The 26,377-nt window shown below is 35.6% G+C and overlaps 4 protein-coding genes across 7 annotated transcripts; 2 read left to right on the top strand and 2 right to left on the bottom strand.

Annotated features, from left to right (window-relative positions):
* The first annotated feature begins 1,097 nt into the window (after positions 1-1,097).
* On the top strand, positions 1,098-5,566 carry LOC133689930 (serine/threonine-protein kinase D6PKL2-like). 4 transcript variants are annotated; one of them, XM_062110041.1, is made up of 4 exons: positions 1,098-1,384; positions 1,865-1,914; positions 2,242-3,328; positions 4,298-5,566. In XM_062110041.1, exons 3-4 carry the CDS (start codon positions 2,367-2,369, stop codon positions 5,169-5,171), a joined length of 1,836 nt encoding a protein of 611 aa, XP_061966025.1. In that variant the 5' UTR covers positions 1,098-1,384; positions 1,865-1,914; positions 2,242-2,366; the 3' UTR covers positions 5,172-5,566. The 4 variants fall into 4 exon arrangements, with proteins under 4 accessions (XP_061966025.1, XP_061966022.1, XP_061966026.1 ...); XM_062110038.1 differs by having other exon boundaries at positions 1,098-1,389; XM_062110042.1 differs by lacking the exon at positions 1,865-1,914.
* A 433-nt stretch (positions 5,567-5,999) lies between these two features.
* LOC133689931 (U-box domain-containing protein 35) lies at positions 6,000-8,209 on the bottom strand. The gene is made up of 4 exons (XM_062110043.1): positions 7,625-8,209; positions 6,739-6,857; positions 6,534-6,649; positions 6,000-6,429 (listed from the first exon to the last, which is right to left on the bottom strand). The coding sequence occupies exons 1-4, from the start codon at positions 8,016-8,018 to the stop codon at positions 6,192-6,194; spliced, it is 867 nt and encodes a 288-aa protein (XP_061966027.1). The 5' UTR covers positions 8,019-8,209; the 3' UTR covers positions 6,000-6,191.
* A 6,992-nt stretch (positions 8,210-15,201) lies between these two features.
* Positions 15,202-18,844, top strand: LOC133688117 (phosphatidylinositol/phosphatidylcholine transfer protein SFH9-like). Its single transcript, XM_062107505.1, has 11 exons — positions 15,202-15,546; positions 15,653-15,681; positions 16,387-16,470; positions 16,587-16,640; positions 16,813-16,890; positions 17,062-17,115; positions 17,251-17,310; positions 17,388-17,483; positions 17,683-17,784; positions 17,946-18,026; positions 18,207-18,844. The coding sequence occupies exons 1-11, from the start codon at positions 15,492-15,494 to the stop codon at positions 18,549-18,551; spliced, it is 1,038 nt and encodes a 345-aa protein (XP_061963489.1). The 5' UTR covers positions 15,202-15,491; the 3' UTR covers positions 18,552-18,844.
* Positions 18,746-21,934, bottom strand: LOC133688116 (WEB family protein At1g12150-like). The gene is made up of 3 exons (XM_062107504.1): positions 21,095-21,934; positions 20,625-20,835; positions 18,746-20,429 (listed from the first exon to the last, which is right to left on the bottom strand). The coding sequence occupies exons 2-3, from the start codon at positions 20,799-20,801 to the stop codon at positions 19,002-19,004; spliced, it is 1,605 nt and encodes a 534-aa protein (XP_061963488.1). The 5' UTR covers positions 20,802-20,835; positions 21,095-21,934; the 3' UTR covers positions 18,746-19,001.
* Between the last annotated feature and the right edge of the window lie 4,443 nt (positions 21,935-26,377).

The raw sequence follows: 26,377 nt of genomic DNA, 5'->3' as shown, positions 1-26,377 counted from the left end.
GCGTAAGCCGCAACGAAGACAAACACGCAGCCCTGCTTGGCTTTGTGGTGGCACAACACAACACAACACAACACATGGTGATTAAGGTAATTTCCAGTGCCTAAACCTTAAATTGGAAAAACCCCACCTTGCAATCAAACCTTCAATCTGTTAATTGGGCCACCACTTCATCATGGGACGATTGAGGAGCACACCATCCACTTGATCTTCCTCCCAACATTCTCATCCGACCATTGGTCCCTTTCCCATGATGTTATTTGTCTATCTCAAGCCAGAGCTCATACCCATTTCAGGCAAGCAAATGATGCCGCTTCTCCTTTGTATTTGGGGCATAACTTTTTACCATAGGAAAAACAAAACAAAAACACAACATCATGGCTCTACCCATGTGGGATTCATTCTTTCTACAGATGTCCCAACCTTGTTCGCTGTTCTTCGCCATGCGATGTCTCTGGTTAGATTACTCAAACAAACCACAAAAAAAGAAGGATTAATTAATTTAAATGCATTACATTATACCAAGTTACAAAAAACTTGCCACCATTGTTCTTCGCCACGCGACGTTTCCCCCCTCTATGCTATCATTGTGTTTTTTCCTTGTTAATGAGATGGTTATGCAGTGATGCTAATTCTATACCCCGTCACAAATATCCTCCCTTTTATATTCAAACACATTTGTAGAAATCTCACAGCATATGCGATGACTCTGGTTTAAGATATTTTCATACATAGAAATGATTAGATATAGACATGCTATCTTTGCAAATGATAGTTGTTTTTAAGTTGGGAATCATAAAATCAATGTCTTTTATATGAATATACCAAAACCATCTAAAAATAAAAGGAAAAAAAAATCAATGTCTTTGCAAATATTATTAGAAACATTCTATTTCTTTGAGAGGAGGGATTATTTTTATTTTATTTTATAAGAAATAAGTAGACAAAAAAAGGGAAAAAAAAGGCTTTAATCATTTTTCAGTTGCAAAATGCCCTAACCTTTTTGTCATTTTAATGGAAAGAAGATGTAGAGAAAGTGTGTGTGTGTGTGTATTTCTTTTTATTTTTTCAAAGAGCATCATGCATGCCAGGCAGATGAAAATCCATCCACCCTTCATTTTCTCTCCAAAATGGCACCAATCAAATTATTGTATTTCTATTTGTATATATATAAAAAAGGTAAAAACTTTAGCATTAAAGCTTCGCTTTGACTGTCGCTCTCTCTCTCTCGCTGCCTAATAGTCCACCAGAAGCACAGTTTAGCTTCTTCTTCTCCTTCTTTCTTCAGACAAGCTTATTTAGGCTACAAGGAGTTTTCTATCCACGGTGTTTTGCTGATAAAGCGAACATCTTCTCTTAACTTCTCTTAAATTTCTTGATGCTTCAAGTTCGGTACTTTCTTTCACTTCTTATCTCTCTCTCTCTCTCTTCATTTTTTGCTCTTTTTTTCATCTGGGTTTCTGCGGTTGGCTTGGATCTGTAGTGGGGTGTGGCTACAAGTATTGATTTTGTGAACAAGATCTGAACTTTGCCTAATTAACATTTGATTATGTTGGTTTACTTGGCTTGTTTGAGAATGCATTATGTTATTTGCTGACTTGGTTGGTTGATTCTTTACTTTCTTTGGTGGTCCTTGAATCCTTCATGCTTTTTTTCATTTTTTATTTTTTGATGGGCCTGGTTTTTGTGTTCCTTTCTGGTGAGAAATGATTGCATGTTGAGTTGGCCTTGTTAGCTATGAAATTTTGATCTTGTTCAATTTTTTCTTCAGTTTCACTTGATCGAACTATGGGTGCTGCTCTTTGATTGATTGTTTTTTCTTTCATTCCTGCGAAATAATTAATATTTCATTGTAATTCATTTTCAGGTTTGTGTCTGTTTTTGCCAGAAAATGTTTCGTATTTGACCTATTTTTAGGTAAAGTTAAGTTTCCTGATATACATATTGTTTCCCTACGTTTGAGCTTTATGGTGATTGTGTGATGAATAACGGGTTGGTGGTCTTTTTTTATCTGACTTTGTGATGCAGTGTTTAGGCAAAATGAAATTAGAGTCAGTTATGCTATCACTTTTATATTGGGTTTGTTCCATTTTACTTGGATTCCATACCATATTGTCTTTTGAGTGTCTTCTGTATTGATATGCACCTAAATCAGTGTCTTTTAGGTGTTATGAAGCCATATAGAGTGCATTTTTGTGCATTATGTTCCATGTGAATTGTAACTTACCATAATGTCTTTGACAGATTATTTGCTGCTGTTGGCAAAATTGGATAACAACATTTTTAGGGCTGCCAGTGGCAGAGATATGATTCTGAGTTTTGGGTGCCTTAAAGTGGATTCATTCAATCTGATGTAGTTTTGTTGTCTGATGGCCTCAATAACTTCTAGCAAACCTTCCTTGAAACAGCACCAGAAAACAGCTGGTGTTCAAAAATTGGAGGCCGACCTTAGGCATTTTTCTTCGCAGGGATCAAAACCATGCAAGCCCCAGCTGATTAATTGTGAGCAGGTACAGCTGTTGGTAGAAAATATGCCAAAGCAGGTTTTGTTAGAAGCTTTTGAAAATATAAAGCTCCTGAATTCTAATCAAGAAGGGGCTTCTGATTCTTTGAGTATTAAGTTGGAATCAAATTCTTCCTTTCCCTGTTTTGAACAAACATCAACTGAGGTGGATTCTAGTGTCAATGACACTAGAGGCTCACAGGATGTTTCTGTTGATCAAGAGAAGAAAACATCAGAATATGGAAGTGTAAAAAACAGTTCAGTATCTGCCAAAGTTAGTGATGGAACCAGCAGTCTGGGTAAGACGAGTGGAAGTGCCAAGATTAGTGACCGTGTTGATTATGCTGAGGGTGGCAAGAGAAGTATGTGTAGAGGAAGCACCAGCAGTGATGTTAGTGATGAAAGCACATGTAGCAGCTTTAGTAGTAGTATCAGCAAACCTCACAAAGCAAATGACTTGAGATGGGAAGCCATCCAGGCTGTTAGAGCAAAAGATGGGGTTTTAGGTTTGAGTCATTTTAGACTGCTGAAGAGATTGGGTTGTGGGGATATCGGGAGTGTGTACCTGTCTGAGCTGAGTGGAACTAAGTGTTATTTTGCAATGAAGGTAATGGACAAAGGCTCTCTTGCCAGTCGCAAGAAGCTGCTTCGGGCTCAGACAGAAAGAGAAATATTGCAATCTCTGGACCATCCTTTCCTTCCAACGCTCTACACCCACTTTGAGACAGATAAATTCTCGTGTCTATTAATGGAGTTCTGTCCTGGAGGAGACTTGCACACTCTCAGACAGAGGCAGCCAGGGAAGCATTTTCAAGAGCAGGCAGTAAAGTATGATAAGTGAACTTCAACTATTTATCCTGTTATTTTTATGTAGTGTTCATGCATTTTCAAAAGTTATTTGCTGATAACATGACGACAGTTTCCATAGTTGGGAAGAAAGTGTGTTTGACCTACTTTTGGGTATACATTTTATAAATTTGGAAGTGCCACCTTCATAAAGCATATAATTTAGCCCACGGTTGTCCTCTTAGTATCTGCTGCTAGAATACTATTTGCGCTTAAAATGTTGGAAGTTAAATAAACGGGAGCAGAATATAAGTATCTATTGGAGCTTAATGCTGCAGAACCTGTAAAAATTCTTTGAGCCACTTCCTCAATTAAAATAATTTATATTTTGATCAAACAGAACAATTAATTAAGGGTGTGGCATTTGTGCTTGGCAAATTAATGGCTAATTGATAAAACAAGTTGAATCAACAGTTTATATCTTACAGGTAACGCATTATCCCGAAGAATCTAAGTTTTGGAGACATCCCTGTGACTCTATCCTGTTGTATGTAAAACCAGATTTGGCTATCTGGACCCGTAACTTGCTTTTATACCCATGGTTTCTTCTCATACTGGATGATTCCTCTCTACTAGCAAAGCTAGTGACTCTTACACATCTTCAAAATGGAGCGTAAGTAACTATCTGAAGCAGGATGTTGTTGAACTTGAGTCACTCTGGAACTGAATTTAGTTGCATAAGTTTGATTCAAATTGCATTTGCACTCTTGATGTCAATTCTGATGTAGGCTTAAACTGTTAGATCTTTTAAACTTTAGATTGAAAGAGCAAAGAATCCTGGTCTCAGCATCAGGTAAATGGGAAATGGAATTTCTCAAAGAAAGAAAAAAACATTTTCCCATTTGTGGTGGATTTATCAAATACAAAATCCATGACATGTTTGACTTTGATTTTTTCTTCAAACCTGCATAAAACTCGAAATTAACCATCTTTGCTCTTTCCAATTTGCAGGTTTTATGTAGCAGAGGTCCTGCTAGCTTTGGAATATTTGCATATGCTTGGGATTATTTACCGTGATCTTAAGCCAGAGAATGTCCTTGTGAGGGATGATGGGCATATAATGCTCTCCGACTTTGACCTTTCCCTCCGTTGTACTGTCAGCCCAACTCTTGTCAAAACAGCATCTCTTGAGTCTGAGCCGTTACGAAAGAACCCTGTTTACTGTGTTCAGCCTGCTTGTATTGAGCCTTCCTGCATCCAGCCATCCTGTGTTGCTCCTACAACATGCTTTGGGCCCCGCCTCTTTTCTAGCAAGTCCAAGAAGGATAGAAAACCCAAAAATGAACTAGGAAATCAAGTTAGTCCATTACCTGAGCTCATGGCAGAGCCAACTGATGCAAGGTCAATGTCGTTTGTTGGGACCCACGAGTATCTGGCTCCTGAGATCATCAAGGGTGAAGGTCATGGAAGTGCTGTTGATTGGTGGACTTTTGGGATCTTTCTATATGAACTCTTATTTGGTAAAACTCCCTTTAAGGGTTCTGGAAATCGAGCCACATTATTCAATGTTGTTGGCCAACCTCTTCGATTTCCAGAATCACCAGTTGTTAGTTTTGCAGCAAGGGATCTTATAAGGGGTTTGCTTGTAAAAGAACCGCAACATAGATTGGCATACAAACGAGGGGCTACTGAAATTAAGCAACATCCCTTCTTTGAAGGTGTGAATTGGGCATTAATACGCTGTGCTACCCCACCTGAGATCCCAAAGCCAGTCGAGATTGAGCGGATACCTGGCCCAGCATCAACAAGTGAAAAGGCCGCAACAGTTGCAGCTGCTCCTGGTCAAAAAGGTTCTGAAAATTATCTGGAGTTTGATTTCTTTTAGCAAATATTTATTACAATTTGCAAATTGTTTCTATTTAAAGGGAAGAATTGTTCTGAACATCTTAGGCGTTGTTGGTGATGAGGATAAAGTTCTTTTTCCTGTTTTTTTCTCCTTTATTGACAGATGATAAGGAAATGTAATGTTTGTTGTTTCCTTTTAAAAAATCTCAAATCTGTATCACATAATTATTGCTTGGAGTCTCCAAGTGTAGGAGCTTGGAACCCTGTCGCTAGACTGGTTCAGAAATGTGGCCGATAGTCCTGTTGAGGGGACTCCTTCGAGCTCACGGTCATACTAGCTATTAGTTCTGGAAACATGTCTCAGGCAAATGTACTTTAGCAGTGGAATGATTCAATTGATTGGCCAACAAAAATACTGTCCAAAATTGATTTAAATTTATTCGTATCTGATGCTTGATCTGTGAATATATTTACGTGATGTAAGTTCATTTCTTTGACTTGCCCTGAAATCTTGAATGCATGCATGTTCTTTGGTTTTGAATCGTTTGCAAAAGGTGTGGACAAAGGTTCATGACTGAATTGCGGGCCAAGAAGAACAGGATATGTACACACGCTTCACAGATTCCCTCTTGCAGCTGAGGTGCTGTAAGGGCATCCAACAATCTTGAACTCCAATTGTGTGAAGTTTTTCCTATTTTTATGGTTTTATTTCATTTATTTCATTTATCTTTTCAAATCCATCGGTGCAAACTTTCAGATAAAAATGAATTTCTATTTTCATCTCTATTAACAAACACGTTTCTATTACAGTTGTTCATGTCCCTTTTGTCCCCATTAAAATCCAAATGCCATACTTAAGAACAAGCAGTGACATGAATTTTGCAGTTTCTATAGAAGCAAGCCAAGTTGTTCCATGGATTACAGAATCATAGAACCGTGTAAAGAGAGTGCAAGTGAAAAAAGTAAAACAATGTGGTGATCAAACAAGCAATCTTCAGCCTGACTCGCTCGCAACTGAGCTATTCCAGCTGTGATCAGCTTCTGTTTATATCTTATATTTTTACATTACTTTCGGTGATTTGAAACACATGCAAGCAAACGAGTCGTTATTTGTATTGGATTCATCTTGCAACGTGAAAGACTTTTCACTGGGATTATCAGCAAGGGTTAAAGGTGATCCAACCATCTGGTCAATCACCACTTCCTTTCCATCGCATATGATCTTAACATCGCAGAACTCGGGTGCGTTTTGAATTACTTGATCAGCTATCCCATTTCCTCTCTTAGACCTCAACTTCCTATCCATCACCAAATGTTGAAAATTCAAGCAACTTTAAGCTTAAAACACAGAAGGGTTATTCACAAAAAGTTTAAATGTCATAAATTACAGGCAGTAATGTACCTTAGATTGGACTTGGAGGTTCCAAGAATCAGCTTTCTCATGTTGACAACTGTAATGAGGTCCATCATAGCTTTCCCAACCGTATCACTTTCAACGAGGATGGTGTCTACCTTAACCTGTTTCATTGCAACTCTTTCATAAATCAACAAGGATCCACTTCAACTCTAATTGGTATGGACAAAACAGCATGTGATAATCATAGAACCTTGGATGCAGAACACATGTTGATGAGCTTTTGTAGGAGTTCTCTCCTCTTGTCTCTTTCTTGGGCCATGTAATTCTCCACCTGCTGAGCACTAACTTGACTCTTTGGAAGCCTACCCACTACCATCCACAAAAGGCACAAAACTCATTCAAAACTCGGTTCAGGTAACAGTATTATCAAGATCTACCATGAACAAACGCATTCCCACTTCTTGTCTTTCACAAAACTTTGAATAATTAACACAGGTCTTACAGTGAGGATGGGTCAAAAGATTCAGGCAGACAAAGTTGAAGAATCAACCCTTGTAACTCCCGCTGATATAATCTTATATATATATAAAAAAAAAACAATAAAAAAAGCCTTGAAATATGAGCTAAAACCAGGCTCAAGGCCTCAAAACTAGACTAAATTGCAAGAAATAATTGGCTTCTCAGTTCTATATTCTCGAAGATTTGACTTACATGATAAACTGAACTGCAAGGCAACGACTAGCACTCTAGCTTAGCTAGGTCATTAACTCCCATGTTTACCTCTTAATGCCAATTGGTGAACATATTTGTGCCTTCTAACAACAACAACAACAACAACAATACAAGACCTTTCAACCTCTAAACATATAATCAAAGTCCCGACTAATTAATTACCTAGAACAAAACAAAGTTATACTATATGCTAATAGTAGTTTTGTCTTTGTTCCTAGTAAAGCCATTAATTAATGGTGGTTAAGACATTAGACCAGAAAAAAAGGACATGGCCCAAGTTGTCCACGAATTTATTTAATTACTAGTCTTGAGTCTGACCCAAGACTCACCAACCAGATTCAGAACTTCAACAAAAAAATACAGGAAAATGAAGAAAATCAATGATCGATCAGATCTAAACTTACAAGGAGAAGGTATGAAATGTATCTCAGGGAAGATATGGACGAGAAAAACCATGGTATTGGAATCAATAATAGCATTCTTCAATGTCCAAGACAGTGCATCAATGCTAGACTCACTCTTTCCTACACCAACATAAACACAATCTTTCTGATGCTCTCCATATACATCAAAGGAAAACAAACTCCCTTCTATGTCTTCTTTGATGGATTCCAAAGGCACCCCATGATTAATCTCAAAGAGATCACTTGAATAATTCTCTTCTTCAATCTCACATACGCTACGGCTTTCAGCATAATAGCACTGCTGGTGTTGATATGAACTTTCAGTATAAACATTAGTTCTTGCATCTTCTTCTTGGTGCAGGTAACCGGTTTGATCTGTTAATGATACAGACATTTTATTGGATGAGAAGAATGGCTGAATGTTTGTGAGTGGCTTGGGAGAGAAGGAAACTACAAGAACATGAAGAGAATCGATAGTAGTATATATGGAAATGTAGAGAGGAGAGGGTTCACATTATCTTCAAGCCACTCTCTACCTATGATATCATCATATCATATTTGTCTTTCATGCATGTAGCATCTTTGAAATGTCAAAGGGAAGGGGGGTCTTTTCATTAAAGTGAAAGGCTAAGAGATTTTTAGGGTAAACTTCAAAAACACCCTCCAGCTATTGGTTAGTATCAATTTTACTCCCCCAAACAATTTCTTATATTGATTTTATCCCCGACAATTCTATTTCTTAACTGGGATCTTGATAAAAGCGGACAACGGGGTCTGTTACAAGGTAAAATCTTTAAAGACCGATAAGATCATAATCATAAAGGAAACATGCAAAATATCAAAGTCTTCGATTGTCAAAAATTTATTACAGTACTTTATATAAAAACACAGAAAAAAGTCAAAAACCGTAACAGCCCTAAATAGAAAAAATAAACTAGGAAAATTATTCCATTTAAATAGGGAAAAAAACTTAAAAAAAGAAGAAGAGAGGCATAATAATATTGAATAGAAAAACACAAGATTAACTAAGAAAAATATCCTCTCTCTCTCTTTTTTTTCCTCCAAAAAAGCCCCTCCATCGTATCCCTTACTAGAATTTCTTAACTAAAACGTTAAATTTCTTGTAAAATGAGATTGTTTCTCACAATCTGAAAGAGTCCATGATCAAATATGGATAATTAAGAGCACTTAACCGATGATTTTGAAGACTTGAAGGACGAAATTGATGTGAAAGGAATAAGGGACGTCTCTCTCACCAGCTTCTCGGCATCGCAACCATGGCGTTGTTGCCCAGTAATTGACATCTGCCGGGCCTGAGAAGGGAGGCTAGCTACTTGTTGCTTTCTTTCCATCTCGGTCAATTTAATAAAAGTATAATTAATTTGATTAATATAATTAGCTAGCTATACTTGTCTATTTTCTTACAAATTTAATTAATTGGTGTGTGAGATTTCATGACTCCAATAAGAAAATGTCTGTGCTTGTTCTCTATGCACACGCATAGAATATACGAATATGTTGAAGGGAATCAGAGTTAATTAATTGGCCTGTGGCGTTGAAAATCCAGGATATATAATTAATAATATATCTTTCCCATTCTTCCAAGATATAGAATGAATTTATTATTATTTTTTCAAAACATGAAGTATATCAGACATATTATCTTTATCCTAGCTGATTTTATTTATTTTTATACAGTAATCAAACACTAAATTAGTGTTTGTCAATATAATAATCATAACAGCAAAGGATCACAACCATTAATTTCGTGGGACTCAACCATCAATAAGGTGATTTTTTTTATATTAACGTGGATATCCGGGTCAATTTACACGTATCTAGTCTAATTTTACGGGTCCTGAATATTATTCTTCTTTAACAAGTATGAGTTGTGTATATTCCATTTGCGTTTATATAATATTTTTGTAAAAATATATTTTAATTAAAAATATATTAAATAATGTTTTTTTATTCTTAATATTATCATATTAAAACTAAAAAAAACCTAAAATAACATCAATTGAATTGAGTGTTTTTTCAAAAAAAAAAAAATTTGAAAATAACATTAAAAGGAGGAGGATTAGCAGCATTACCGAACACTCCTTTAATTGCAATTATTATGTATTGTAATTATGTCCGACTTAATTCTTAAGTGTAGGCTTTCATGTAAATAAGATGGGGAATCCAAATTGGATCCATCCCTTCACGCTCTCAGGTCTGTCTGGGCTTGAATTAATTAGTTAAGCTCCTATGAAGCCCAGATCAAAACAATCCATGGCTTCACCATGATGAATAAACCAAGGTTGTCAATTCCATTTCGGTAGGTGTTTCATTTTTTCAATTGGAACGGAATGTTTCAGTTTCGGAGTGTTTCGGCATGCCGTTTCGGGGTTGTACTGTTCATATATATATATATTCAACAAACATAATTCAAATTCAAGATAAATTAATTATAAATTATGCAATACAAACACAATGCCAAACAAATATAATTTCAAAATTTAAAAATATTAAATAGATCTTTAACTTAAAGTAATTCAACTTAAACAAAATATCAAAATATTATGAAAGTAAAATGTTTTAACACAAATATTTTAAATATAAAGTTAGGTCAATGTTATTAAGGCTAATGAAATCTAAAGCATCCCTTGTTTTGCTCAAATTCCTACAAAGTATAAACATGAAAAAAACAACATGAATATAAACCATATATATTAGTGATAAATCTAATTTTAAAAAATTAATATCATTGTTAATGAAAATAGTAATAATAATTTTCAATGTTATTATTAATATCATTGTTATAGAAAATAGTAATAAAAAGAGCTTTTTTATAATTGGGTGGTTTAATTAATTAAATTGAATAAGGTTCAATTTGATTCAATGGCTTTTCAAGAGCGGAACGGAACATGTGGAATGGAACAGGAACGTTTCGGGCGGAATTTAGCCGAAAAATCCGGAACGGACCGAGATTTAAAATGAGATGAAATTTGTTCCGTTTTGTTCCGTTTTTTGAATTGGTATGGAATGTTTCGGCCATTCCGGGCGGAACGGAACGGAATTGACAACCTTGAAATAAACAAATCAAAGAGGGCACCTGCTGGCTAAGCTAAGAATGTTTTGTTTTCTTGAGTTCAGATTTTACGATGTCTGAAGGGGTGGACATGGCAGTGAAGAAGGTTTCTTTTATTTTTTTAATTTTTATCAAATATCCTGAGTTACATTAATTTCTTAGTTTTTCCAGTTTAATCTTTATTTATTATTAATGATTTTCTATATATATATATATATAAACTTTTTCAATGTGTCTTTTCTTGTCATGAAACAATCCTCATCAAGAATTAAAAAACTTATACATACATCTAATTAAATAAATCAAGAATTATTTATACTGGTGTGTGTATATATATATATATATAATTTTACTGAAGAATTAACAGAATTAATTAAATAGGTAGTAGAGACTAATGCATCCAACTAGGGTTAAACATGAGTCCTCCCGTTGTGACAAGGGTTGGCAGTAATTTTCAGAGGAAGAGCATCCCCTCATCATCAGTGATCAGCCCATGATCAGTAGAAGGATAAAGGGAGAGAACAAGAGCGAAGATGTTAATTCATACAAATAATCAAAATCATTTGACAAATTGCGCCGACCATTGTTGATTGATTGTGATGTGCAGGCAGAGATGTATGTATTAATTTGAAGGGAAATTAATAAATAATAATAATAATAAAAAGAAAGCAGAAAACTTCTTATACATGTCATCTCGGGCCAATAATGGAGCCCTGAATATGGAGTCCTATTTTTTTACCCTGCACGTGCATGCATATAATAATAGCTTAAATATTACCCCTTGAATTATTCCTTGTACGTATGATGAAGCCAGCCAAAGTGATGTCCCTTACAACTCAAGTTCCTTCGTTCTTGATCAGTATATATTAATTAGGAGAATGGAAGAATACAAAGAGGAGGACAGGAGGCAATTACTTCCATCTTAATTAACTAAGCAGCTTCACTGTATTTCTCTTGGCCGACCTGTCAGGTTCCAGGCTACTCGTGTCGTGTCTGTTTTTGCTGTCCTCTGCCTTTTTCTTTACGAGACCAAATTATTAATGCCTTTTTTATTCGAAAAAAAATAAAAAAAAATCTCCTTTTCAATTTTATTAAAATTAATCATGGAAAAAAAAAGAGACTCTCGCATATATAGTTACTTACGTAAAAGTATATATGATTGGCATGCGCGCGGTTACTATTTTTTTTTTTTAATTTTTAATTTTTGTTCTATATATCAACTAATTAAATATGTTATTTTCGTATTAATTTTTTAAACCCAATTAAGTTCATGAATGCTTTTATCTTATCTCCTAATCTTACTCTAATACATGAATTAAGAGATGAGTTAAAGAGGAATTAATGGAATGATGATATATAACACAAACGACGTCTTTCCTATAAAGACAATAAAGTTATCGGAATGTATAAAGTGCTTGCTAGCTAGTGATTCCCCCCCTCCCCTTTTTTTTCACCTTTTTTCTATTTTATCATGCCTTCTTAATTTGATGGTAAGGTTCGTTCAAGTGGTATATTCAAACAAGGAATAATTAGATATCCATTAACTTGAAAAAAAAAAAATAGCAATAGTATTGTTTTGATCCCTTTATAAAAGGTTTTTTTTCCCTCAACTCGGAGAGATATATATTGTTTTGATCCCTTTATATATATATACATATACATATATATATATATATATTCACATTCTTTAATAGAGCAAAACTAATGAAATTAACTCATGACAAAATGGTGAGAGTCCATGTCTATATATATATATATATATATATATATATATATATATATATATGGAAGCTTTATATACAATATTCATGGACCCAATTAAGAACTGATCAAAAGTTAAAAGAAAAACAAGACTATAATTTCTCGATCCATTGTTGGTGGTGACATGCCTGCCATGAAAGGATGACGACACATTGCATTGCATTCTATTCTAGCTGCTTTTTTCATGATAAAAGGAGGAGGGAGGGAGAAGATAGCCCTAACCGAAAGGAAAAAGGAAGATATATAAAAGGCATACTAGATAGATGGATGAGTAACCATAATATTCTTTTGCTTTTACCGCGACTACTCCTCGTAAGGTTGGGTGTTTTTTGTTTTGTTTTATTTTTAGGACTTAATCTTACAATGATCGATAGTGTTTCATTACTGTTTTTTTTTTTTTTTTGTATATATATATAGAAGAGATATCGAGACAGTGATGATAAGGACATGTTTTTCTCTATTTTATCTTTTAAAAATATAAATATTTATTTCAAAATTATTCAAGAAATAAATTTAATTTATGTTTTTATCCATGCCTCTTCAATCAAACATATTTATATTTATTCATTTTTATTTCCTTACTTAATTATTCATTAAAAAATAGAAATCTAGTGATTTTTTCTTGATTTTAATAATTTTCAAATCCTAAATGTAGAACTTGCTTGCATGTTGCAAAATTATTCAATTCCCAAATTTTTCCTTCTTTTTGAAAATTATTTAAAGAAGATACTTGTCTCCTTATAAATTCAGCCCTTTTGTGGAGCCTATATTAAGAGTACGAATTCCAAGGTCAGATGGTCCAGGCAGAATTTGCTTATTGCTGTTTCAGGCAGTCATAAATTCAGTATATATATATATATATATATATATATATATATATATATATATATATATATATATTATTAATAACCCAGCAAGGCAAAAGACAGACAGATCTGGGGTAAATTCATAAAAGTTCCATCCCCATAAGCTAATTCTCAATTAGATTCTTAAAGCAGGCAGTCATATATTTTACATGTAAAATATACTTTTCATTTGCAAAATACTTAACTCGGAAGAAACAAACCTAAATGTTAAGTTGTCTTCCATAAAAAAAAAAAAAAAAAAATATAGAACAGGTACTCGGAATCATTAGCCTACTAGTATAGTAGGAAGGGGGACCTAGCTGAGAGTTTCCAACACATATTAAGGACCTAATTGATAAAAAAGTATTCTTAGAGCTCAAAAGGAAATTGGTGTGAAGATTGGGGGGCTAAAACGAGGTTATCATATCCCAATAAAGTCTCTTGAAGAGAGTAGAGAGGAAGTTAAATCATGTGGCAGGAAGTAGATCAGAGCCAAGTAACTAAGTGTATGTAGATGGGACTCCCTCCCTCCCTCCGTCCCTCCCTCCGTCCCTCCCTCCGTAGGTAACCCGTCCGTATCAGTGGGTGGTCAGTAACTCTAAAGGAAAAATACAAATCAAAAGCCAAAAAACACAAGTGAAAAATATTACATCTCCAAGCAACTTCCCTTCACTTTCCCCTGTCTTTGATGACACAAAAGAACAAAAATGTTGTGGTGGTCGTGCATGTGAGTGTATGATTGGAGGTCTGTCGTCTATTGGTTTTTAAAAATATTTTCTATTCAAAAATATATTAAAATACTATATTATTTATTTTTTAAAAATTATTTTTAACACCATCACATTAAAACAATTAAAAAAAACATTAATTTGAAAATAAAACAATTCAACAATTTTCAAGAGTGTAGTTGGAACACAATACCAAATAACTCCATGGTGTTTGATTTTATAACAGAGGTTGTTTTTTAAAATGTTTTCTGTTTGAAAATACATGAAAATAATGTCTTTTTATTTTAGAAAAATTTATTTCTAATATCATTACATCAAAACAATTTAAGAATTCAAAAAAATTAAAGAAAAGAATATACAAAAAATTTAAAAGTGTAATTGGGCCATATAAACAAACAATGCCAAAAATGTGAAGCACACAGGAGAGGAGGTTTTTCCTAGACTATCACAGTGGAAAAAAAACATTTTTTTTTAAATTAACACAATTGAAAAAATAATTCCTAAACTAACACAATAATTAATACGTACAAGTAGTGTAATATATATATATATATATATATATATATATATATATATATATATATATATTACACTAACAAATTTCATTTGAAGTTTTTGCTCTCTCAAATAATTCACTCATGCAAGAGTCACCACTCTCTTTTTTATAAAGATCCGATGGCATGAAATTAATCAAAACAATCTAATAGCTAGAAAGAAGAGATGACATGACCAAAAAAAAAAAAAAAACAGGGTAGGAGAAAATATATGAACTCTTGTACGAGTGAATTATCTGAGAGAGCAAAAACTTGAAATGAAATTTGTTTGTTTGTAATGTTTGATATTGTGATAGTGATTATAATTTAAATTATTTTTTATTTAGAAATGTATTAAAATAATATTTTTTATTTTTTTAAAATTATTTTTAAATTAGTACATCAAAACGATCTGAAAATATAAAATATTAACTTTTAGCAATTGTTTTTTTGAATTCGAAGAGAATATTGTACACACCTAATTAGGCATATAACCTATGCAAATATTATTTACCATGTTAATTTAAAAATTATTTTTTTTACTTATGGTAGTTTTAAAAATAATTTTTACTACTGTGCTAATGTAGAAAAAAACTCACAATACAGGGAGAGAGGTGCCCTTCTGCCTTGAGAGCTTCACTTTCTAGGTGGGCTATGGACTTTTACTCATAGACCCTCCTTTCTTTGACCTCTAAAGTCTTGTTCTTTAATACTCCTTGAAAAAAATACAGTATATTAATAACCTTTCTTTTAAGTGTTTAATGATTCTCTAAGTCAGGTGTTAGTCTTTGTTTTGCCGAGTGACAAAGAAGAGTCAACAAAGAGAAGCTAAAAGGTTATAAACTTGGTCATTTCTTATTTGCTTGTGCTGTTTCCTTTGTCCTAGTAATTTTGTCAGGAAAGAAAGAAAGAGAGGGGGAGAGAGAAATGGGGACTGTTTCACATGATGCAATCAATCAGTTCAAGGCATTGATGGATCAAGGTTCAATTTTGATCCCTTTTTACCTGTTTATTTCCTTTTAATACATTGCTTAACTTTACAGTTTTCGTTGTACTTTTTTTTTTTTTTTTTCAAAATGTGATGGCAGTTGAGGAGCCATTGAAGAGAGCTTATCAGGTTTGCATTTTTCTGCTCTTTATCTATGTTTCTACTTGATGGGATCTGTTTCTGCAACTTGGAGTCAAGAGTTTTCAAGTCTTTTTGATGTTGAAAATAGGTGAATTATGTAAAGAACAGTGAATCATGTAATTCTGTTAACACCAGCTGCAGAATGGCACTAATTTCTTATCAGGCCTTCTTTCCTAGATGTTCATTTGTCATTATTTTTAAATGCCACTATGATGTTGGAAATCTTGGATGTTGTTATTAAGGTGATAGATTCCAAAGAAATTGAGGGAAAAAAATGTGGTGTGCAGTCCTAGTAAGGTTTGATCTAGGTATAAAGGCTGCATATTGGGCTTCTGGGTGTGTTGAATATGGCATTTCATAGTTTGATATCATCTTGGATTGATGGGAAGCTCTGATCTGAACCTTAAGTTTGAAGTTCCATAAAAAATCTGGGGCTGGTAGAAACAAATCTATCTGTATTGACAACTACCTGCAAACTCATTTTCTGGGTTCGGTTATGATTTCTCTTTTGTTTTACTTAACCAAGTCTATAAATGGCATAAGAATATCAAACTTTTCTGTTGCCATTATGTAGTGTCAGTAGAGGTTCGTGTCACAACCCGTTTTCTTTAGATAGTTATGCACCTCCCTTGCCAATATATCTGTTTCTTGCTGTATCATTATCGGCTAAACTACCTTTTCTTTATTTTGTAGAATGTCCATCAAGGATATCATGCTGAAACTCTGGCGCGTTTTCTAAAAGCTAGAGAATGGAATCTCATCAAAGCCCATAAAATGGTCAGCAGCAACTCCTTTGGTTGAAATGATCTGTGGATCTGAACGTTTTGTCCTTTAAATGTAATAAAATTAGTTTAATCACAATCTTCTGAGATCATATCTGTATGATGCTGCAGTTAGTGGATTGTTTGCACTGGAGGGTGCAAAATGAGATTGACAACATATTAACCGTAAGCTTTTCTTCCAATCAAGTGCCGCATTTATGTTCTAGTTTTCCCAGCTTTTTCAAGATGGAATAGAAGTTGAGTTTGATGTTTGCCTATTAGTTAGAGGTTTCTTGCTAATGTATCTAAGACTTTCATTTTCTTACACATCTGATTTGGATGCCGCTTCCATACGCAGAGACCCATAATTCCAACTGATTTGTACAGAGCAGTGCGTGATTCCCAGCTCATAGGAATGTCAGGTTACTCCAGAGAGGTGCTCTTTCTATGTTTATAGCTGTCTTCTTTATTTATGGTTTCTTAGTCCCAGTTTATAACCTTTTAAACCCTGCTGCATCTTGCTCAATGGAGAATTCAAGTTTGTTTGAATTACAAAAAGAAAATTATCTCAAATGTTCTTGCTTGCAACTTCTGTCATCTTATTCAGGGGCTTCCAGTCTTTGCTCATGGTGTTGGGCTCAGCACATTTGACAAAGCATCTGTAAGTTATAAAATGCTTTATCAATGCCTCACTGTATAAATATTTATGTTTGGATTAGTAAATTCTTACATTAAATCTTCTTACTGCTGGGAGTGTTGAAGAACTCAATGTTTTGCATGTCTTCTTTCATTACAGGTCCACTACTATGTGCAGTCACATATTCAAATCAATGAATATCGGGACCGCATTGTTTTGGTGAGTATTTGAGTTTGGCGTGTTCGTATTTCCGAGTTCTTAAGGCGATTATTCTCACCTGCATATATGTTTCATAGCCCACTGCATCAAAGAAGTATGGGCGACCAATAACAACCTGCGTGAAGGTTTTGGATATGACTGGCTTAAAGTTTTCAGCACTGAACCAAATAAAGGTACAATTTTCTGTGCTAGAAACGTTTTGTTTCATACATAGAGCCCTTTCCTTCCACTGATATTTTTCTTACCTTAAATCTCTAACCGGTTTATTTGGGTGAATTTTGTCACCATCACATTTCTGAAAGGATGGATTTAGTGTAAAAACACTTATTCATCATGTCCATTTACCGGGTCTGGTGTTTTGTGTTATTGCAGTTGATGACCATCATATCAACTATCGATGACATGAACTACCCGGAGAAAACAAATACATATTACATTGTAAATGCCCCATATATATTTTCAACTTGTTGGAAGGTGAGCCTCTTTTTCTCTCATTGCAATTGAATATCCTTGCTTTTAATTCTTACCATTAAGTATCAGCTTGGATAAGATTTTTAGTAAAAGAAGGTGCTATCTGCAAAAACAATGAAAGGACCTTGGTATGGGAACCATTTAAACATTTGAGCTTTTGCCAGGTTGTCAAGCCTCTACTGCAGGAGAGGACAAGAAAAAAGGTTCAGGTGTTGTCAGGAAACGGGCGAGATGAGCTATTGAAGGCATGTTGGTTTCTCCATGAACCGTTATTCTTGAAATACAGGAAACTTGACTGTTACATCTTCTGCTTAATTCACTACAGATGATTTAGTAGATTTTCAGGAACTTAATTGGCATGCTTCTCTTTTCCCCTTTACTCACTATATCTCATGGACTGATCTTGATGAACTTGTTCAATGTAGATAATGGATGCTGCATCTCTTCCACATTTCTGTAAAAGAGAAGGGTCTGGATCATCTCGACACTCAGAGTACGCAAATGAAAACTGCTTTTCCTTGGATCATCCCTTTCATCAACAGCTATACAACTACATCAAGCAGCAATCATTAGTGAGTGAACCTACTCAACCAATCAAACAAGGGTCTGTTCATGTAGATCTGCCTGAGCCAGCTGCTGAAGGAACAGAGATAGTGAAAACAATTGAATCTGAGATGCATAAGTTTGAGAATGGAAATGGACTTTCTGGGTCTCTAGATGGCCTCAAAATCAATGACAACTCAGACCATAGAATTACGCATTGCCCGTGATTTAAGCGGTGGATCTTAACTCTTGACGTCTGAAGACTTTGTTACAAGTGTACAATGCATGTACTAGTAGCCATCCACGTTATCTCTACATGGCAGGGAGAAGGTTTATACAATGCATGTAATCTGATATCCTTGCTGGATAATCAGTATAAAGCTTGCCCCAGCCTGACATGGTGTAGGAATGCAGCGGAGAATAGTAAATTTTAGTTTCTAAGTTTTAAATTGATATTGGTCATGTAGAGAAACATCTGTGGCCATCATCAATATTAACAAGATTTTCTGGTTGATAAACACATCAGCTTGGGGAAATCACACCAAGGATTTAGAAATTGTGCCCTTTCAAACCCCAATGACTAATCTGAACCACCTGCAAGATCTGATTTTCAATTGCAGAATCATAGGAAGTGACCCTCATGACTCATCTGAATGTTCTACCACCTTGAAAGCACTTTAAGCTACCACCAAAACTGTTTGCTCTTCTACACGCCACCTCTGGAGTTGAGCCTCGAGGGTCTTTTGTGCAGCCTCCGACATTTCTGCTGACCTCAAAGCCATGGAAGTTGCTTCTTTGATTTCTTCAATTGCTTTTAAATTTTCCTCTAACTTCTTCTCTACTTCATTCTTGCTTGCATTCATTGCTTCTACCTGAGCCATGACATCGGTCACTGTCGTATCTGCTATATTTCCTGATTCTTCTACTTTCTTCTTTAAACTCTCAAACTCTCCCATTGAAATTTTGATCTTATCATCGGCATCCTGATCTTCAATGCTCTTTCTTTCGGATAGTGTCTTCATCTCTTCGCGGGCTTTCTTTTCTACCGCTTTGGCTTCTTTAACCTCTTTGAGAGCAAGTTCTAGCTTTCCCTCAGCATCTTGAGCCAGTAATCTCGCATTTTTTGCTTCTTCCTTCAGCTCTTCAGCATTATTCTTCATCTCTTCTGCTTCTCGTCTAGAATTTTCAGTTTCTTTTTCTATCGCAGCATATTCTTTTTCGATTTCCTTCACCAATTCAGTTGTCTCCATCTTCACATTTTCCGATTCCATTCGAAGGGAAGTAACCATATTTCGAAGAGAACTCTCTTCGATGGCAATTTCTTGCAGTGCCTTCGTTGCTTCATTGAACTCGATGGTTAAAGCTCTCATTCTTTCCATTTCTAAGGCATGACCCTTTTTCATCTCTTCTTGTAGAAGTTCAATCTCCGCAGATGTTTCTGCGAGCTTCGCCTGAAGATTCTTTGTGATCTCAGGATCACATTCTTTCTTCAAAATCTCCAAATTCTTCTCTGCTTCTGCCACGGCAGTCTTGCAAACATGTATGCGAGCATCTTTTTCTGTCACTACCTTTGCCTGCTGTTCTTGAATTTGTGCAGAGGCAATCTTTAGTTGTTGAGCTGATTCCCGCATAGCTCCGATTTCCTGTGAAAGATCACTAGCCCTTTCCTTGTTTGTTTTAGCTGAACGCTGAGCTTCTGCTGCTTGCTTGAATGAAGACGATTTTGCCTCCAATGCAGCGTCAAAATCCTGTCTGATTTTGTTGATTTGCTCCTTTGCAGCATCAAGTTCACAAGCAGTCATCTCGTACTGTTGTCTTGCCTCATCCAATTCCAGTTCCCGAGCAGCATTTTCCATGAGTTGTTGGGATTTTGCTGCTTCAAGTTTCTTAGCCTTTTCTTTCACCGCTTCTGCAGTTTCTATGGCTAATTTCTTGGACTCATCTACAGCTTTGAGCTTGGTGGTTAAATCATTCAATGTTCTCTTGGCATTTTCAAGCTCAGAATCCGCTCGAGCTTGCGTAGTTCCGGCAGTCTCCCCTTCTCTCTTGAACTTGTCTACGTCTCTCTGAGCCAATACAATTTGGGTCTCCTTGTCAAGCACATTCTACAAAACCAAAGGTTTAATTGTACATTCAATCACAAATTTGAATATTTTCTTCACCATCATTGCCAAACTCATAAGTGCCGAAAGACATTTTCAAGGATTTGTCTAAGAAAATATGAGAATTCCATCAAGCATTCAATCTATCAATTATGAATTATCATTAATTGCATTGCAAAACTAGTCATTAGATTTTACCTCTGAAGAAAGCCTTGATCTCCTGACAGCAGGTTTCCCCTTGATAGCTACTTCACCGAATAAACTAACCGCAGCTTTGACAGATTGAAATGGCTTCTTGGTGTCAATCTCTCCCACCTCTCCTCTCGGTGATCCTACAGCTTTTTGTTGATCTGTACCCCCCCAGACGGTTACCATCCTTTTGCTTCTAAATTCCTCCTTCAAAGCTTACCTGCATGATCAATCAAAGCTCGTATCATATCATTTGAAAATCAAGTCGTTAATGACATAATTAACACCCTTAAGGAATTAATCCAAGCCCAAGATGTCAATTATAGGAGATACAGCAAGGTTAAGTACACGTTTGTGTTTGCGACGATGCACCGCAGATTGTAACGCAGCAAAAGCAATAAACGTAGCCTTAATCACAAACCTTAAACCAAAGCTACACGAGAGGGGGTACAAAGAACACAAAACAAAACAAGAGGTACCTTAAAAATGTTGTAACTCGAAGAAGAAGAAAACCCTCCAATGAATTCTTAAAAACCAATATCCAAGAACATTTAGAAGAAGAAAACCCTCCAATGAATTCTTAAAAACCAATATCCAAGAACATTTAATAAAACTCGGACTCATCTTCTATTTTGATGGGAAAGACAACGAATTTTGCGCGGGATTTAGCGGTAAGAGCTGACAGCCTAACAGAAATAGGTTTTCATTTCATATAGACAAGATTGACCCTAACCTCCAGCTGTGTAATTCTTACTGATCCCCCAAGACGAGGGGATATCTGGAAAGACAAGAAATTGAAGGGAAAAAGGAAAAGACATTGGTGGGTTGGAACATTTGTTTCTGGAGGCTGTCTTAATTAACTGTATTTATGTGTTAATTAAGCATTAAAAATAGAAATCAAGCTTCAATTTCATGTATCTTGACCAGTTGATTGACAACCTTTTCCACGTTGCTTGTATAAATTTGGTTTGTCAGACAGGATTTAATTTTCGAGGGAGGCCCTGCTAGCACAGCCAAACTATCTATTATGTCATTTTGTATAAGATCCACACAAACCTATAGGTAAACATACACGGATCACCCAACCTATAACTAAAATCCCCAGATTAGGTTGACCTTCAAGTTATATCTTATAACTATGAACCAAACGCGGAATAAAAACAAAAACACAGCTAAATGGCAGTGGAGCTCGATGGATCATAAAGGATTTACTTTTCACACACATAAATTCGAACTCCAATACATGTATAACCAAGGAAAGAAAAACCTCTTTGTGTAAACCACACAAAACTAGAGGGGACAGCTTTGTTATGGGTACCCACTGAGATATTACCAAACATGGCTATGGCTAGATCTGGCAAGACCTGAACACATCACGTTCGAAACAAGCAAAAATGGCACCTTGACAAAATATATAGTGTGTGGACATTTTATTATTGTTGCACACTTTAGCACTGAATGTTGCCACAGTGAAATCACTATTTTTTCTTTGAATTATTGCTTCAGTAAAATTATTATCTGAAGGTGGCCAATTATGTTTTCTTCTTTTCACATACTTTTAAATAATAAAAATACTTTTTTACCCGGGTGAAAAAAACTAGAGTTGGTGACCAATTTAAATTTTTTTTATATCCTCTACTTTATTCTTTATTCTTTATTCTTTATTTTCTCTTTTATTCTTTTAATTACAATTTTTTGTGTGATTGATTTTTCTCGACATCATCTTCGGTGTTTGATTTGTTCATGATTGAGTTTTATAATTACTTTATTTGTCATACTTCTAATTTATTAACACGAGTCACAAGTTTTAAGAGTTAATATGGCTAGGGATTCTTTTTTTTTTTCTCATTTTCTTTTATGATTTTATCATTCTACATTATTGTTTTATAAAAAAATAATTATGTAGTTATCTTCAATTTCTTTTTTATCGGTTTATCCCGATCTCATAAACTAGACCACAGGCTTTGTAGGTCTTTTTTTTATAGAGATTGTTTTTTTTAAAAAAAAATTGTTCTGTTTTGTATTTAATTCTTTAAGATTTTATTTTTTTAACTTTATACAGATAAGCTTTATTTTATAAAAAAAATATTTATAATATGTTCAGCCTTGCATAATATTTTTTTTTATTTTATTCACTTAGTTCTATATGTGTTTATATTTCTATTATCTTTTATTGATTTTAATAAACAAATTCAATAGACACAAATAAATAAAAATCTCATTTTACGAGATTAGATCTACATCTATCTTTTAATTTTTCATGTTTCTCTTTTAGTTATTATTAATAATTTTATATTTTATTTACATATATGATTATCAATTTATTTTATTAGATGTCTAGATAAATTTTTTAATTTTTAATTTTAATTTTTTTTACCTAAAAAAACATTTCAAAATAACCTACATTACATATTCATGTTATTTTTTTTAAAAGAAATTACGACATGCACTGCGCACGGCTTGAGTAGCTAGTTTAACATACAAATTCTCTACAAAAGACCACAAGATCACGCCCTCAATTCCTAATATATGTTATAAATTAAATTTGTTTACATTTCATGTAAAAATAGTCTAGTTGGTTTTTATATTTATTTTGATGATGAGATTATTGGCTAAATAAAGTCGGTCCACTTATAAATTAAAAAAAAAAAGGAAAAAGGAAAAAAGAAAGTCGAAGAGACTCCAAGTTTACGGCTTACTTAAATATGCTGCTAAACTCTAGAAATGAGCAGGCAAATGATCACACCAAACCTTTTTCTGTATGTTTTTGGAAGCTGGCAGAGAAGATAATTTTGAATTTCTGACTGGTAATTATATAAGATTGTTTAGGCCATCATTACCATTGCCTCTAAGGTTGAGCTTGAGTTTCTATAAATTTAGATCTTAACATCACCCAACTTCTCCACTCTCAAAGAAATATAAAGAGAGATGGGAAAAAACAATGGCTATCTTCCTCTCTTCGAAACAAAGTCATTAAGAAGACCTTTTCTGATCAAACTATATGTGCTTACAATATCTGTGGCTATTTGCATGATATGGGTGTACAGAGTGAGGTACTTGTTGGGCTGTTGCTATTGCATGTGCAGCAAATGGACGGCACCAACCATTGACTGTTGGCAACCACCATTGTTGAAGGTAAGCTGCAGTTGGTGGTCACCATTGTTGACAAAAGAGCAAGAGGAGCTGTCATGGATGCCTATAAATAGAGGCATACGTTTGAGAGCAAAAAGAGATTAAAGTTGTGAGAATGTGAAAAGTGTAGAGAGAAAGTGAAGGGCTGCAATGGCAGCAGCCTTACTGCCATTGCAGCAGCTGCAAGTGCAGCAATAGAGCTGGGAGTTGAGTTTGAGTGAAGTAATCCTCCTCCTCCATGTATTGTGTTGTAATCCTTTCTCTATCTCTAAATAATATGGACTCTCTCCGTGGATGTAGGCGGTTTTGCTGAACCACGTTAAATATTGTGTCTCAGTGTGCTTACCCTCCATTTGAGCAATTATCAGTACATCACCGGTCAGAATTCCCCAACAACTGGTATCAGAGCACATGGTTTAAAGGAATGTTTGATTTTGCTAAAAAATGAAAGTTGTCAAAATTATGTTTTGACCATACCACTGTGTAGATGAGGAAGAGAGGAAGCCACTGTTGAAAACCGCGTCGAAATCGAACGTCGGAAATGTCCGCATGCGCCATCACGTGCATGCGGGGTGACTGCCCACGCGCACAGACACGGGCCACGCGCACGCGTCTTCTTCGCCCGGATGGGCTGACCTGACCCGAATACTAGGTGACCCGACCCACGTGCCAGACCCGGATAAGGATGACGTCATCATGGCGTCAGCATGCCAAGTTGGCATGCCATGTCAGTGTCCAGTCATTTGACACGTCATCATAGTGGGTCCCACCTGCCACGTCATCAGCCGTGAGCCGAGCTGAGTTGAGCTGAGCCGAGGGATAAGATTTTGTGCAGCGGAGTCTATGTGCAACCGAATTTGAGATTGAATCTGGGCCGTTCATCAGGCCAGAATTGTTTTGATCAAATCTTAGCCATCTGAAATGCGATTTGGACAATTTCAGACTTGTTTCCAGCTAATTTGATCGTTCTGGATTCAATGGTATGGTTTGATCATTGAGATTTATGACCGAAAGTGGTGGTGGTGAATTATTAAAGAGAGATTGCTCGATCAAGAGGCATCTAAAGGTCATCATGGTGGTCGATGAAGATGAAGAAGAAGAAGACTCACATGTTTACCCAATTACATGTGCTGAATTGATTAGTTAGAATTTTAATTTCCTTGAGGGAAGGAAAAATTGAGACACTGTGGACACCCGATCATGTAGACAATTAGAGGTGTAAAGTGAAAATTGACAAAGACCAATCTTGAGGAATCTAAGCACTAGTAGTCTCGTCAGATGTTGAGAAATCATGTATTAAACCAGTATATTCCAGATCACTTGTAAAGGAAAGCCGCAATAAAGCTAGCAAATGGTTGTATATACGGAAAGACAGTACGATGGATATATATGGCCTAAGAAGTTTTGGCTAGGAGATTGGGTTTTAAGCGGGACCAGTGTGACCCCTCCAATCTTTCCTGGGAACTTGCTTAGTGGAAGGATTATCCATACAGTATTATTTTTGTATATATAGTAGTTTGTAATGAAACGGTTGAAGACTAGTAGGATGACGGCACAATGGGAACAGTTGGGTTCCGTATGTTCAAAGATCTGATGGAGTGGTGATTTCTCCAAAGAAGTTAGATTCGGTGACTGTGATTTCTCGATGGGAGAATTGATGAAGACCCTGATAATGGAAGAGAAATACAACAAGGGGATAAAGATTGGCATCCTATTTTGACTTGGACAGGTATTATGACAGGATGAGCTGCTGTCAAACATAAGCAAGGAATAAGGAAAAATTTGGAGAACAAAAATTGCATGAGGGCACACGAAGATTGTGCAGGAGTACCCGTAGGAGGTACTATAATGAGACAACAGGTGCAAGGAGAAGAAGTGTTCCCAGATGAAGCTCAAAGCAGAGACTGTTAGAGTTTATACAATAGGAAGTCTCTTATGCTTTTGATGAAGACAACAGACAAAGACCTTTCCAATACATGCAAGGATGGAAATAGAGCTGTTGTAGAAGCACTTAATTGAGGGGGTGCAAACGCCTGTGATAAAAGGTGACCGCCTATGATAAAAGGCGAAGACACCAAAGAGAGTTGGTGTAGGTGGAGCTGTTAAACAGAAAGGCGTAGAAGCTCCAAACATAGAAATCGAGGTGGAGGATTGCGAGGAGTATACCGCAAGTTTCTCTTTCTATGTAATCAGTGGCAGTGATCTCCCATAGTCTACATGGTGGTAGAGACTTTTGGAGCCACTTTGAAGCATCTCAGCTGAAGGAGGATGCGACCGCCTATGAAAGGCGAAAACATCTTAGATGGAAGGTGTGTGAGGGCCATAATAGGAGCCCCATTTCAGACCGCCCTATGTCAACGGGCAAAGACACCTTGGAGAAGGTGTGAGGGCTATGAGAAGAGCCCCATATCAGATCGCCTCATGACAACAAGCGAAGACACCTTAGAGAAGGTGTATGGGCCACGATATGAGCCCAGTTCAGACCGCCCATGACAACGGGCGAAGACACCTTAGAGAAGGTGTATGGGCCATGATAGGAGCCCAAGTTCAGAACAACCCCAATGTGATTGCTAGATATGAGTGGACAGATGGATAGCCAATGAAGTGGCTATGATGAGTATAGAGACAAA

Source organism: Populus nigra, chromosome 3, assembly GCF_951802175.1.
Source record: "Populus nigra chromosome 3, ddPopNigr1.1, whole genome shotgun sequence".
NCBI lineage: Eukaryota > Viridiplantae > Streptophyta > Magnoliopsida > Malpighiales > Salicaceae > Populus > Populus nigra.
Note: the sequence above shows the minus strand (reverse complement) of the source record. Positions and strands in the feature narration are given on the sequence as shown.